Source organism: Ranitomeya variabilis, chromosome 8, assembly GCF_051348905.1.
Source record: "Ranitomeya variabilis isolate aRanVar5 chromosome 8, aRanVar5.hap1, whole genome shotgun sequence".
NCBI classification, from domain to species: Eukaryota; Metazoa; Chordata; class Amphibia; order Anura; family Dendrobatidae; genus Ranitomeya; species Ranitomeya variabilis.
In genome coordinates, this window is record NC_135239.1 from 69,810,845 (window position 1) to 69,823,307 (window position 12,463).

The 12,463-nt window shown below is 41.2% G+C and overlaps 1 protein-coding gene across 2 annotated transcripts in view; it reads right to left on the reverse strand.

The window, feature by feature from the left end:
* Positions 1 to 1,270: 1,270 nt before the first annotated feature.
* LMX1A (LIM homeobox transcription factor 1 alpha) overlaps positions 1,271 to 12,463 on the reverse strand; it is a 191,514-nt gene continuing 180,321 nt past the window's right edge. For both annotated transcript variants that reach the window (XM_077278323.1, XM_077278324.1), the window contains exons 7-9: positions 11,344 to 11,419; positions 7,503 to 7,670; positions 1,271 to 2,238 (exon numbers count right to left, since the gene is read on the reverse strand). In XM_077278323.1, coding sequence (XP_077134438.1) covers positions 2,081 to 2,238; positions 7,503 to 7,670; positions 11,344 to 11,419 — 402 coding nt within the window. In that variant the 3' untranslated portion in view covers positions 1,271 to 2,080. The remainder of the gene's footprint in view (positions 2,239 to 7,502; positions 7,671 to 11,343; positions 11,420 to 12,463) is intronic.

The following is a 12,463-nucleotide window of genomic DNA, read 5'->3' on the forward strand; positions in this document are numbered from 1 at the left end:
GCAGTGATGACGTCATCGCACCCTCTGCCCTGAGACGTCGCAGAGTCAGAAGGGGGGGTGGGCCTGGTCGTGGCGGCGGTCGGCGCCGCCCGAAGATTTAAAGGGCCCGCGTCTCTCTTTTTTTTTTTTTTTCTTCCTCCTCCTCCTCTCTGGGTCGGACCCGCCCCCGGCATTGTGCCGCCCGGGGCGGCCCGCCCCCCCCACCCCCCCTTCCTACGCCACTGCCCCCAATTCTCCCTAAGTTTTCGCCTCCACTCCCTTTATCCCCCACTTCATATTATAGTTAGATGACTTTGTGACTCTCTGAATATAACAACTGGTTATGCAAACAGTAACCTTTATTTTACGTCACAAAAAAAGATGTTATGTTCTTTTGTTTTTCTTGTTTGTTAAAAATACTTTAAATAAAGAATTTATAAAAAAATGGATCTGAAATCAATTTTTTGTGAAAAAAAGTTAAATGTTATTTTTTTTTCCAAAACATTCCTGTGAAGATTTTAAACTTTAGATGCTTCACAGGAATGTTTTGAAAAAAAAATTAACATTTAACTTTTTTTCACAAAAAATTGATTTAGATTCTAAAGGGTTAATAAACTTCTTGAATGTGGTTGTGAGCACCCTAAGGGGTGCAGTTTTTAGAATGGTGTCACTTTTGGGTATTGTCTATCACATAGACCCCTCAAAGTGACTTCAAATGTGATGTGGTCGCTAAAAAAATGGTTTTGAAAATTTTGCTGGAAAAATGAAAAATTGCTGGTCAACTTTTAACCCTTATAACTTCCTAACAAAAAAAGTTGGCTCCAATATTGTGCTGATGTAAAGTAGACATGTGAGAAATGTTACTTATTAAGTATTTTGTGTGACACATCTCTGTGATTTAAGGGCATGAAAATTCAAAGTTGGAAAATTGTGAAATTTTCTAAATTTTCACTAAATTTCCGCTTTTTTTTTTTTTTTAAATAAATGCAAGTCATACCAAAGAAATTTTACCACTATCATTAAGTACAATATGTCATGAAAAAAGAGCCTCCAAATCACCGGGATCCGTTAAAGCGTTCCAGAGTTATTACCTCATAAAGTGACAGTGGTCAGAATGGTAAAAATTGGCCCAGTCATTAACGTGCAAACCACCCCCGGGGGTAAAGGTGTTAACAATTTAGTCATTTTGTAGCCATGATGGCTGATTATTTGAAGTTTCAACTCCAATCTTTCCAATAATCTTTATCTCTTTCAATTTAGTCGCAGAAAGTAAATCAGCAGGACACAACTGAATTTTTTCTTCATCTATTTCCGTAATAACAACAAAACTTAATGACATAATGCAATTAACAGACAAAAAACAAAGTCACAGACAGTTTTTCCAGCCTAAGACAAGAGAAAAAAAATAGAAATAGTCTAAATCTGACATAAGTTAATGCACAAGTGTGCAATATTAAATAGCTCCCAATGGCAATATTGCTGGGCTGTACAATCAGTGTCAGGGATAATACAACTAGTACATGGAGTTTACGGTCGGTCAACATCCTTCAAGTGAATGACTGAATGTGCTTGATATCACAAGTGAACACGTTCTTGTTCCACGTCAACCTTGTGACTGTGCTCCTTCATAATCTGCAATGAGTAGAGTCAGTAGGTAAAATGACAATGTACCCATTTATATCTGGAATATTTTTCAACGGTGCTATAAGTCCATAACAACATGAAGTGTGCTACATCTGCAGCCAGAAGGGGCTCTATCAATGCTACAGTAACCATGATAGACAGCTAAGGTCATTCCTATAGGATGTGTTCACACTTCAGCAGCAGTTACGTGGACACTTCCGAGTATCATCTAATGAGTTCTGGAGACTGATATGATGCCAACAATCAATTGGTTTCATTTTTAGACCCTAAAAAGACATATATGTTTTATTTAATGGATGATAGTCCAGTGGAAACTGTTCTTAAAAAGTAATGCATGGCCAGAATTTCAGTAGCATCATGAACAGCCATAAATTTAATCAGATTGACTAGAAATTGCAGACAATCGGCATCTTTCCAGTTCCAGATAATATTCTTACTGCAAGTTGTTGCATTGTTTTCAGGAGGTAAAATAAGAACTTTGCATAGAGTAAAGACGATCAATGGGATTTCCCACTCGAGTCTGCAGTGATCCTACTTCAGGTGCTGCTAGAAGACATTCACTCAAATTAAGGGAGGCGTCATCACTGTCCATGTCATGGAACATGGACTCTCCACCTGGAAAACACAAGTCAAATACAGTCACGTTTTCTCTACTGCACTTATTAAGCAAAACTCCATTGGCAATTGATAAGATTCATGGCAGTGATGGCTCAGCATCATGGCCTATACTAGCACCAAAGAATTAACGCAAATTGATTGTAAACCTCATGCGATCTAGATTTATATTATGTGGTATACCAAGACTGTGGCTAGTTACGTGATTAAAAATTAAAATATTAATGCTTGCCATGCCAGGTTACTGTGGTAGGATGACAGGCAACACTAATGTCAACTAAGGCCTTCTAAGGTTGACTCATGTATTGAGATAGTATAGCAATCTGCTACCACATGATTGTTAGGTGTTAAGCTTCACCTACTACTTGGATTAAATCCAGCTAGGTATCTAATGATCTTCTCAGGTACCCCAGACTTTTATCCAGATATAAGCTTCACTATCAAGCTCAGTCCAGCTATTCTACATGTTCCCCACATCTAAAATTTAAGATATCTCAGATAGTGTAGGAGTTGTTCACTCCTTTGTCTCTACTATCAAGGTATCTGTTAATTGCCTTTGTTATCCCTAGTGCTGCTGCACTCTCAACTTTGCTGTGTTAATTTTCCTAATTACCAACTTGTCTAACATATCCTGATGTTAGCCACATCTTCAACTCCTCAACCATCTCATCTCAGTTATATTGTTGCTTTCCATATCTTCAACTCAGCTGTGTCAAGTTTCCTAATAACCAACTCCTCTCAGCTATCCTGGTGGTGTCCACACTCATGTATCTGCTTTTCCTGTGTGTATCCACACTTCTGCTACACGACTGCCTATACATGTCTGCTGTTTCTGTACAATCCACCCATCTGTCTCTGCTGCATCTAGTGCTTCCGGCTCCACTATCCACCTGCCATCTTACATATTCTGCTGTACTGGTCCTCGCTGATCCACATACCATTTGGCAAATTCAGCTGTGATACACCCCTGCCCCTAGTCGATGCTGCTCACCATGACCTATGGCTTAAAGAATCCATCTCACCACATGAGCCCATAACAGTTCATTACAGTGTTCAACTATTTCCTGCAATTCCATAGACTATGAATGTCACACAGACAATGAAAATAGTGTACATAGGTTTCCAGGGCCCCAATCTCAAGATTTAGTGGTCGGAACCCCCAGGGAACAGAAAGTTATCACCTTTCCAATGGATTGAATAGGATAGAGGATACCATGTTTTTTAGAATAACCATTCAGATAATGATCATAATTTTGCACTTCGTAATGTTTAATATGATATGGTAAACTCTGTACAAATTTGAGTATCTATATGCAATGATGCTTGAAAACTTTGTGAATCTATATCAGATATTCACGCAAATGTTAAAGATTATAAAGAAATCCAAGGTAACCTCTAACCAACTAAAGGCCTCTCACTTCAGCTAATGTTGATGTTCATGAGACTAAAGGTACCTTCACACTAAACGATAGCGATCCGTGACGTTGCAGCGTCCTGGATAGCGATATCGTTGTGTTTGACAGGCAGCAGCGATCTGGATCCTGCTGTGATATCGCTGGTCGTTGCTGAAAGTTCAGAACTTTATTTGGTCGTCAGATCGGCGTGTATCGTCGTGTTTGACAGCCAAAGCAACGATGCCAGCGATGTTTTACAGTGGTAACCAGGGTAAATATCGGGTTACTAAGCGCAGGGCCGCGCTTAGTAACCCGATGTTTACCCTGGTTACCATTGTAAAAGTAAAAAAAACAAACAGTACATACTCACCTTCTGCTGTCTGTCACAAGTCCCTTGCCGTCTGCTTCCCGCACTGACTGTGAGATTTAAGATCTATGGGCTGGACCTTGAAAATCTGCCCCCAGAGCTTATTTTAAATGAAAGGGGGAGTTACTGGTGTGAGACATGTAATAACTGACGGACTGCTCTCCTGATCTCACTGCAGAGCTGTGTATGATTACAAATAACACAGTACAGCAGAGCTGAACTGTCTCATTACAAATATGTTTGCAGCAGCAGTTGTATGCTCACAGTGCTTTCAGCTCTGCTGCAGAGCTGTGCCTGATTACAACTAACACAGTACAGCAGAGTTGAACCTTGCCTCATTACAAATACATTTGCAGTTGTCCTCTCACAGTGCATCAGCTCTGCTGTACTGCCCTTCCCCACACAATGACTGCCTGTGAGATGGAAGCTGCAGCACTTAAGCTTAAAAAAACACAAATGTGAAATTCGGCCCTAAATACAAATATTTCAATGGACAACAAAAAGATCTTTTTACTGATCTTTTTTACACCTAGGCAAAGTAGGACATCTAGAGAGAAGGTTTAATCATCATCATAGATGGTGATTATTTCCTGTATGAGCATAGAGACTATGGAACTCATTACAACAACATGCTGTAATGGTTAATTGACTAAAAAGTACAAGGAGGCCTGGATGACTGTTATTGAGTTACCGCAATAGTGTGAAGCCAGAAGACCGCAGTGTCTGATTGCTCCTACTATGATGCTGAGAAGAAGCACTTCTCCTTCATTTTAAATGTGTTTATTCCTCCTGGCAGAACAGGGGTTAATCGGCCATGTTGGAATTCCCTGTTCTCACAGTTAGGCTCAGTTAGCCACTTCTTTACCCTTTATAATCTGGGCTCTGTTACAAATCCTTGTCAGAGCCAGCATTTGCTGCATGGCAAATGGAGAGAGGAGTTCTCATGAGAAGGAGAGTTGCAGGAGTTATTAGTGACTGTTGCTTGGTTTGTATGTGTGGTAATTCCTTATCCTTCTCTATTTTGGTTTATTCTTATACCTTCACATCTTGGCGCATTCCTCTGTTATACGTGAGTGAATATTTAGTATGCCTGGAGTTTTATGCAAACCCTTGTTTGTGTTGCCCTGTTTGTCAGGTTGGTGTACTACGGTACACAGTAGCGCCCCTCTTCCCTGGGTGGGGGAAAAGAGCAGATGGAGGGCAAACACAGGAAATAAGGTAAAGGCGGTAGCCCCAGCATCTTCACCTTTGGAAGTATCCCTGGGAGTAGGGCGAGCTAGGTAGCCCCCTAGTGTTAGGGACTGGGATGGAGCCCCTGGTCCAGGGTCACCCGACAGCCGTGTTGTGACATTAGCTCTGACATAACCATTTTTTTCTGATCCATTATGGATCCAATCGCTGCTCTGACAGGGCATCTGCAACAGCTCAGTCGGCAGATGGCAGATTTACACATGGTGGTTTTGCAGCATCCTGATAAATCTGGTGTGGGACTCTCATCTCCCCAGCAAACCATAGTGGAGCCCAAGGTCCTTTGCCAACCCACCGACGCCCCATGATCATGTGACAGAGACACCGATGAGTTTGTGATGCTCTTCCGGCGCGCGCATGTTAAATGCCGCTGTCAGAGATTGACAGCTGCATTTACCATGTTAACAGCTGTGGGTGGATCGCGATTCCATCTGCAGCTGTTAAGGCCACATGACAGCTGATCAAATTGCAGCGCCCCAGAATCCTGGTGGCTGCAGTACTGACGCTCCACCGCTAAGGGGGGCTATGGTACGTCTGATGGCACTGAAGGAGTTCTTCTGACCAGGTATCACAGACACCAATACATTTCACAGTCTAGCCTCCAGGGGGAGCTAAGGGCACTATGCATTAGGCCACTCCTCACAGTCTGGTAAAACTGGGGGTTGGATAGGAAGTTAGATCAGAAAGCTGACTGGGTTGGAACCAGGCAACACCTTCTGGCAGAGGGTGTTGTAGGGGGAAGATTCAGAGGGGACCCTGTCAGGGGTGGGATTCTGACAGAGGCCTAGCAACCAGAGAGAACGTTACGGGACCGCGCCTGCACTTGATCGCGGCGGTACCCCAAGAAAGGACAAGAAGCGAGGTATATTGTGCTGAGTGAGAAACGAGATCAACGCAACAAGGAGAAATACCAGTAGGAGTCGTGCTGTAAGATCGAGGCAACATCCTACTGAGGCGCGTAGCCGGTGGCCGGAACGCCGAGGAAGTATCAGGCTCCAAGCAATACTTCAAACCTACGGCAGGACAGTCAGCTATAGGCGGGCTGTCTCACACCAATCACCTATGAAGACATGGGGGGCACACTAGGAGAAGGGCGACACTAGGGTCCAGGAAGAGCTCCGAGCCTACCCGTCATACGGGTGCGTCCTAGCCATATCATCTGGGGGACGAAGAAGAACATCAGAATCCAGTTGTGAGGGAACACGAGAAACAGACACAACATTTGTGGGGGCTATCCCGTAAGCCCAGCAGGGGAGGACCGCAACACACGAGCGCTAGAAGGTAGGCACAGATTTCCACCTGCAAAGGGAACTCTGGAGGTGCCATCGGACCGGCCGGATTTGTGCAGCCTGGTTAACCGTATTCCGGACTGAGGACCCTGAAGCCTTCAGTAAAGAGGTAAAGAGACTGCAACCTGGTGTCCTCGTTATTTACTGCGACCGGCACTGCACCACACTACCACCATCATCGACATCTATTATTGGGCGCCCCTCAGCAGGGTCACGGACCGGGTCTAGCCACCGTGACAACCCCAGAACAGAGACTCAAGAGGCCCGGTACCGGGTACCCCTCGGCCCTGCGACAGTGGGGGCGCTGCAAAATCAACTGTCATATGCCTGAAAAGATGCGGGCTCAGTGCCGGAGCCAGCATCAAATGCTGGGACACAACCTATGCTGTATATACGTATGCATCAAATGCTTGGACACAACCTATGACGTGTATATATGTCATAGGTCATGAAGGGGTTAATAAAAATCATGAAACAAAAAAAGAATGTTGAGAAATTGAAAAAAAAAATATAAGTGAAGAAGAAATCGGATTTAAGTAGCATGTCATTTTCTAATGATAGCTTCCATTTAAGTCCCACTGACATAAGGATATTGAATCCAGCATGTATAATTCCTCTTCACCCTGAGTCTGAACTAGCTACCCCTTCTATTGCCTGCTGATTCTGTTTCTGGTTCCGTCCCTCTGGTTTTGACGCCGTTTGTTAACTATGCCACTGCCAACTCACTCCATTGTCCTACAGCGGCCTCTACCTCCATGACCTTATTCCTCTCTATTGGTAAAAAGATGAACACAAAATCATTCGCTGGTATCTTCTTAGCATAGTGGTTGCCACAAAGGTCTGTGGAAATCCTACTAGGAGTTTCCAGATTCTATGAACAGTTTCATAACAATAATTCTAGTAAAATCTAACTACAAAGATTGTTTTTAAGGTAAAAAAATACAAAATAATGAAATCATGCTGTACCGTAAGGATGCATGTGGTCCCCTGGCATCTGCGGAGGTGTAAGCCCTTGCTGGAATGGGTCTGAAATATATATGTTTTGCTCTATGGAAAGTAGATGTTGTTGAGGGAGTGAAGTAAAGACGTTCATGATTCCTTCAATGCTGGAGTTACTGGAACTGTGCGTTTGTGCTGCAAAAGATATATGAAAAACATTTATTTAGCTGCTTTATTAAACAATGACATATCGTAAACTGCATCAGCCTGTTACTTAACTCCTTCACCCCCAAGCTGGTTTTCACCTTCCTAACCAGGTCAAATTTTGCAATTCTGATCAGTGTCATTTTATGTGGCAATAACTCAGGTACGCTTTAACGTATCCCAGTGCTTATGAGATTTTTTTCGCAAGACATTGTACTTCATGTTAGTGATAAATTTAGGCCATTATTTTTTGTGTTAATTTATGAAAATATCAGAAGTTTGGAGAAAATTTTGAAAATTTTGCAATTTTCAAACATTTAATTTTTATGCTCTTAAACCAGATACAGTAGTTATAACACACACAGGTAAAATAACAAAGGAGTGGCTCTAGAATAACTCTGTGACCATTCTTGACTGGCCCAACCAAAGCCTTGACCTAAACCCAATTGAGCATCTCTGGAGAGACCTGAAAATGGCTGTCCAGCAACGTTCATCATCCAACCTGACGGAACTGGAGAGGATCTGCAAGGAAGAATGGCAGAGGATCCCCAAATCCAGGTGTGAAAAACTTGTTGCATCATTCCGAAGAACACTCATGGCTGTCGTAGCTCAAAATAGTGCTTCTACTCAATACTGAGCAAAGGGTCTGAATACTTATGACTGTGTGATATTTCACTATTTTTTTTATTAAATTTGCATAAATTTCTACTTTTCTGTTTTTTTTAGTCAAGATGGGGTGCAGAGTGTACATTAATGAGAAAAAAAAGAACTTTTTTTGAATTTACCAAATGGCTGCAATGAAGCAAAGAGTGAAAAATGTAAAGAGGTCTGAATACTTTCCATACCCACTGTCTATTTATGTCTTCTCTTCGTCGCATAGAAATTGGTTTGAAAAGTTTAGGTTATAATTTATGTTATAGTTCATCTGGAAGTTACCAGAGATGTGTCTCTGGGGAGTGTGTACTTTTTCCCGTGCTTGAGGTTGAACAATTATATGCAGGCAGATGAGATCTGGAAGTGTTTGTAATGATACATAACTCAGCTCTGTTTTATCTCTACAGACTGGCTGTAGAGATCAGTGAGAAGAGGAGGACATGTTATTTTATCCTCTGTATGACACTTCCTGTTTATGATTGGTGAACCTCATGTAGAAGAAGTACATGCCCTTGGAGACAAATCTGGCACACAACAGGTATAGAGCAACTAAGGATTAACGGACCCATGGAAGTTCAGGTTCTGGTACCAGACTCAAACTTTATTCCAAAGTTTGGTTCGGGTACCAGAACTGTACTCGAACTTGAACCCGAACCTGAACCCCATTAAAAACAATGGAGACCCAAACTTTGGATCTGGGGAAAAAATCTCTCTCTTTCTCTTCCCCCGGAACTCCGAACATCATATTGGACTTCTGGGAGAAGTCCATGTTCGCGTTTAGCAACGGGCACTAATTGTCTGGTACGAACCCCAAACTTTTAAGTTCAGGTTCAATTATCTCTAAGAGCAAACTCAGCATGTAAGCCCAGTCCATACAAATCCTCGCAATTTCAGTTTTATATACTGCAAATGTCAGAAGTGGGCTGTTGGCACCAAGCTTCTCCAGCTCACAAGCCCCTTAGAGGTTATGCAGCTCGTCACCATTGGAGGTATTATATATATATATATATACATATATATATATATATATATATATATATATACACTCACTGGCCACTTTATTAGGTACACCTGTCCAACTTCTTGTTAACACTTAATTTCTAATCAGCCAATCACATGGCGGCAACTCAGTGCATTTAGGCATGTAGACATGGTCAAGACAATCTCCCGCAGTTCAAACCGAGCATCAGTATGGGGAAGAAAGGTGATTTGAGTGCCTTTGAACGTGGCATGGTTGTTGGTGCCAGAAGGGCTGGTCTGAGTATTTCAGAAACTGCTGATCTACTGGGATTTTCACGCACAACCATCTCTAGGGTTTACAGAGAATGGTCCGAAAAAGAAAAAAAATCCAGTGAGCGGCAGTTCTGTGGGCGGAAATGCCTTGTTGATGCCAGAGGTCAGAGGAGAATGGGCAGACTGGTTCGAGCTGATAGAAAGGCAACAGTGACTCAAATCGCCACCCGTTACAACCAAGGTAGGCCTAAGAGCATCTCTGAACGCACAGTGCGTCGAACTTTGAGGCAGATGGGCTACAGCAGCAGAAGACCACACCGGGTACCACTCCTTTCAGCTAAGAACAGGAAACTGAGGCTACAATTTGTACAAGCTCATCGAAATTGGACAGTAGAAGATTGGAAAAACGTTGCTTGGTCTGATGAGTCTCGATTTCTGCTGCGACATTCGGATGGTAGGGTCAGAATTTGGCGTAAACAACATGAAAGCATGGATCCATCCTGCCTTGTATGGAGCATCTTTGGGATGTGCAGCCGACAAATCTGCGGCAACTGTGTGATGCCATCATGTCAATATGGACCAAAATCTCTGAGGAATGCTTCCAGCACCTTGTTGAATCTATGCCACGAAGAATTGAGGCAGTTCTGAAGGCAAAAGGGGGTCCAACCCGTTACTAGCATGGTGTACCTAATAAAGTGGCCGGTGAGTGTATATATATATAAAGGAAAACATTGGAACAGCATCCAGTACTACCTCAATGATGTGCAAAGCTCTCCCAACCAGCAGTCCAAAAACAGCCTCCAGTAATAATAACAAAAAAAGAAAAGCAGCACAATGAAATATAAAAAAGTGGACTTTATTGCCTGAGCGGCGTGGCAACGTTTCGGATACAAAAATCCTTTTTCAAGCAATAAAGTCCACTTTTCTATATTTTTTTGTGCTGCTTTTCTTTTTTTGTTATTATATATATATATATATATATATATATACTGCACAATGTCATTGAAAATGAATATATAGCACAATGCAAGCCTATGATATTAAGCACTGGAAAGGACCGTCCAATCAGTAATGCAGTCAGCGTATATATATATATATATATATATATATATATATATATATATATATATATATATACAGCTCTGGCAAAAATTAAGAGACCACCACATCAAAACCCAGTCATGTTCAGCCCAATCTCCAGACCTGAACCCCATTGAAAACCTCTGGAATGTAATCAAGAGGATGATGGATAGTCACAAGCATCAAACAAAGAAGATCTGCTTACATTTTTGCTCCAGAAGCAGTGTGAAAGACTGGTGGAAAGCATGCCAAGATGCATGGAAGCTGTGATTACAAATCATGGTTATTCCACAAAATATTGATTCAAGACCTCTCCCTGTGTTAAAACATTAATATTGTTGTTTTTAAATTATTATAAACTTGTCTTTTTTTGCATTATTTGAAAGCACTGTTTTGTTTTGTTTTTATTTTGACCATTTCTCCTTTTCAGAAAAAAAATACAAAATTTATTGCTTGGAAATTCGGAGACATGTTGTCAGAAGTTCATAGAATAAATGAACAATTTACATTTTACTCAAAAATATACCTATAAAGAGAAAAATCAGACAAACTGAACATTTTGCAGTGGTCTCTTAATTTTTGTCAGAGATGTATATACACATGGATATACAAATAAATATATATATACATACACATACATAATCTATATATATACAGTACCTTACTATAAGAGTTCAGCCCCTAGACATTTTCCTACCTGCTGGTATACGCTTCGGGTTTTGCTGATCTTGCTGCTGTTGCTGTTGTTGCTGTCTTCTTGCCAACTTTTTCATCTGTTTAAAGCAAAGTACAGGAATAAGACTGCAGAATATAGCCGCCTACGTGGTATTCTGGTAATACAATCACTTTATATATCAGATCCGGGAATAGCGAGATGGGCTTTTTCTATAGCTCAAGTGATAATCATTGCTCTGCCTTGTTAAATATTAAATGGCATGTGGTATGACGTCTATTCACGCTCTCTACCAGATTATTTTTACCTAAAAAAAAGGTAGATTAAAGGTCTATGTGATAACTGTTAGACCACTGTGAGTCACCGCTGGGACTCTTTACCAGACCACACACAGGAGTTGAGAGGAGGAGCAGGTTGCAAGTTTTTTGTACAGCTATATTTTGCCGCTTTCGTTTTTTTCACTATTATTTTTTCCACTCCTTCCGCCAAGAGCCAGAACTCTTCTATTCTGCCATAGATATACCAAAAGAGGGCTTGTTTTTGCTGATTGAATTGCAGACATTTTACCATGTGATGTATTGAAATGCAGGGAAAAAAATCCAAGTGGGGTGAAATGGTAAAAAATGCAATTCTGCTACCAATTTGAGGTTCTGTTTTTCCCGCTTTCATTGGGTGGTAAAAATTACCTAATAGCATGGCTCTCCAGCTCAGTATGATTACAACAATACCAAACCTGTATCACTATTTTTTTTAATTTACAGTATCAAGTGGTAAAAAATCAGAACTTTGAAAAAAAAATTGGTTTGCATCGTCATTTTCTGAGACCCATAGTTTTTTTATTTTTCGTCAATGGAGCTGTATGAGAACTTATATATTGCATGTGGAGCAGTAGTTTTTATTGGTACTTTATTTTAAGTACATAAAAAAAAGTTTGCATTTTTTGGGGGGAGACGCCTTAACTTTTTTCTTTATGGTGTTAAACTGGTTAAATAATTTTACTTACTGATAGTTTGAATTTTACACACATAGTACCAAGCTTCTGTTTCCCAAACCCTAGAAGGATTAGGAGCAACATGCAGTAACATTTGCTTGTATTGTCCTCGATGAGAGTTGTCAGGCATGAATTGTAGGAAGCAATGTATAC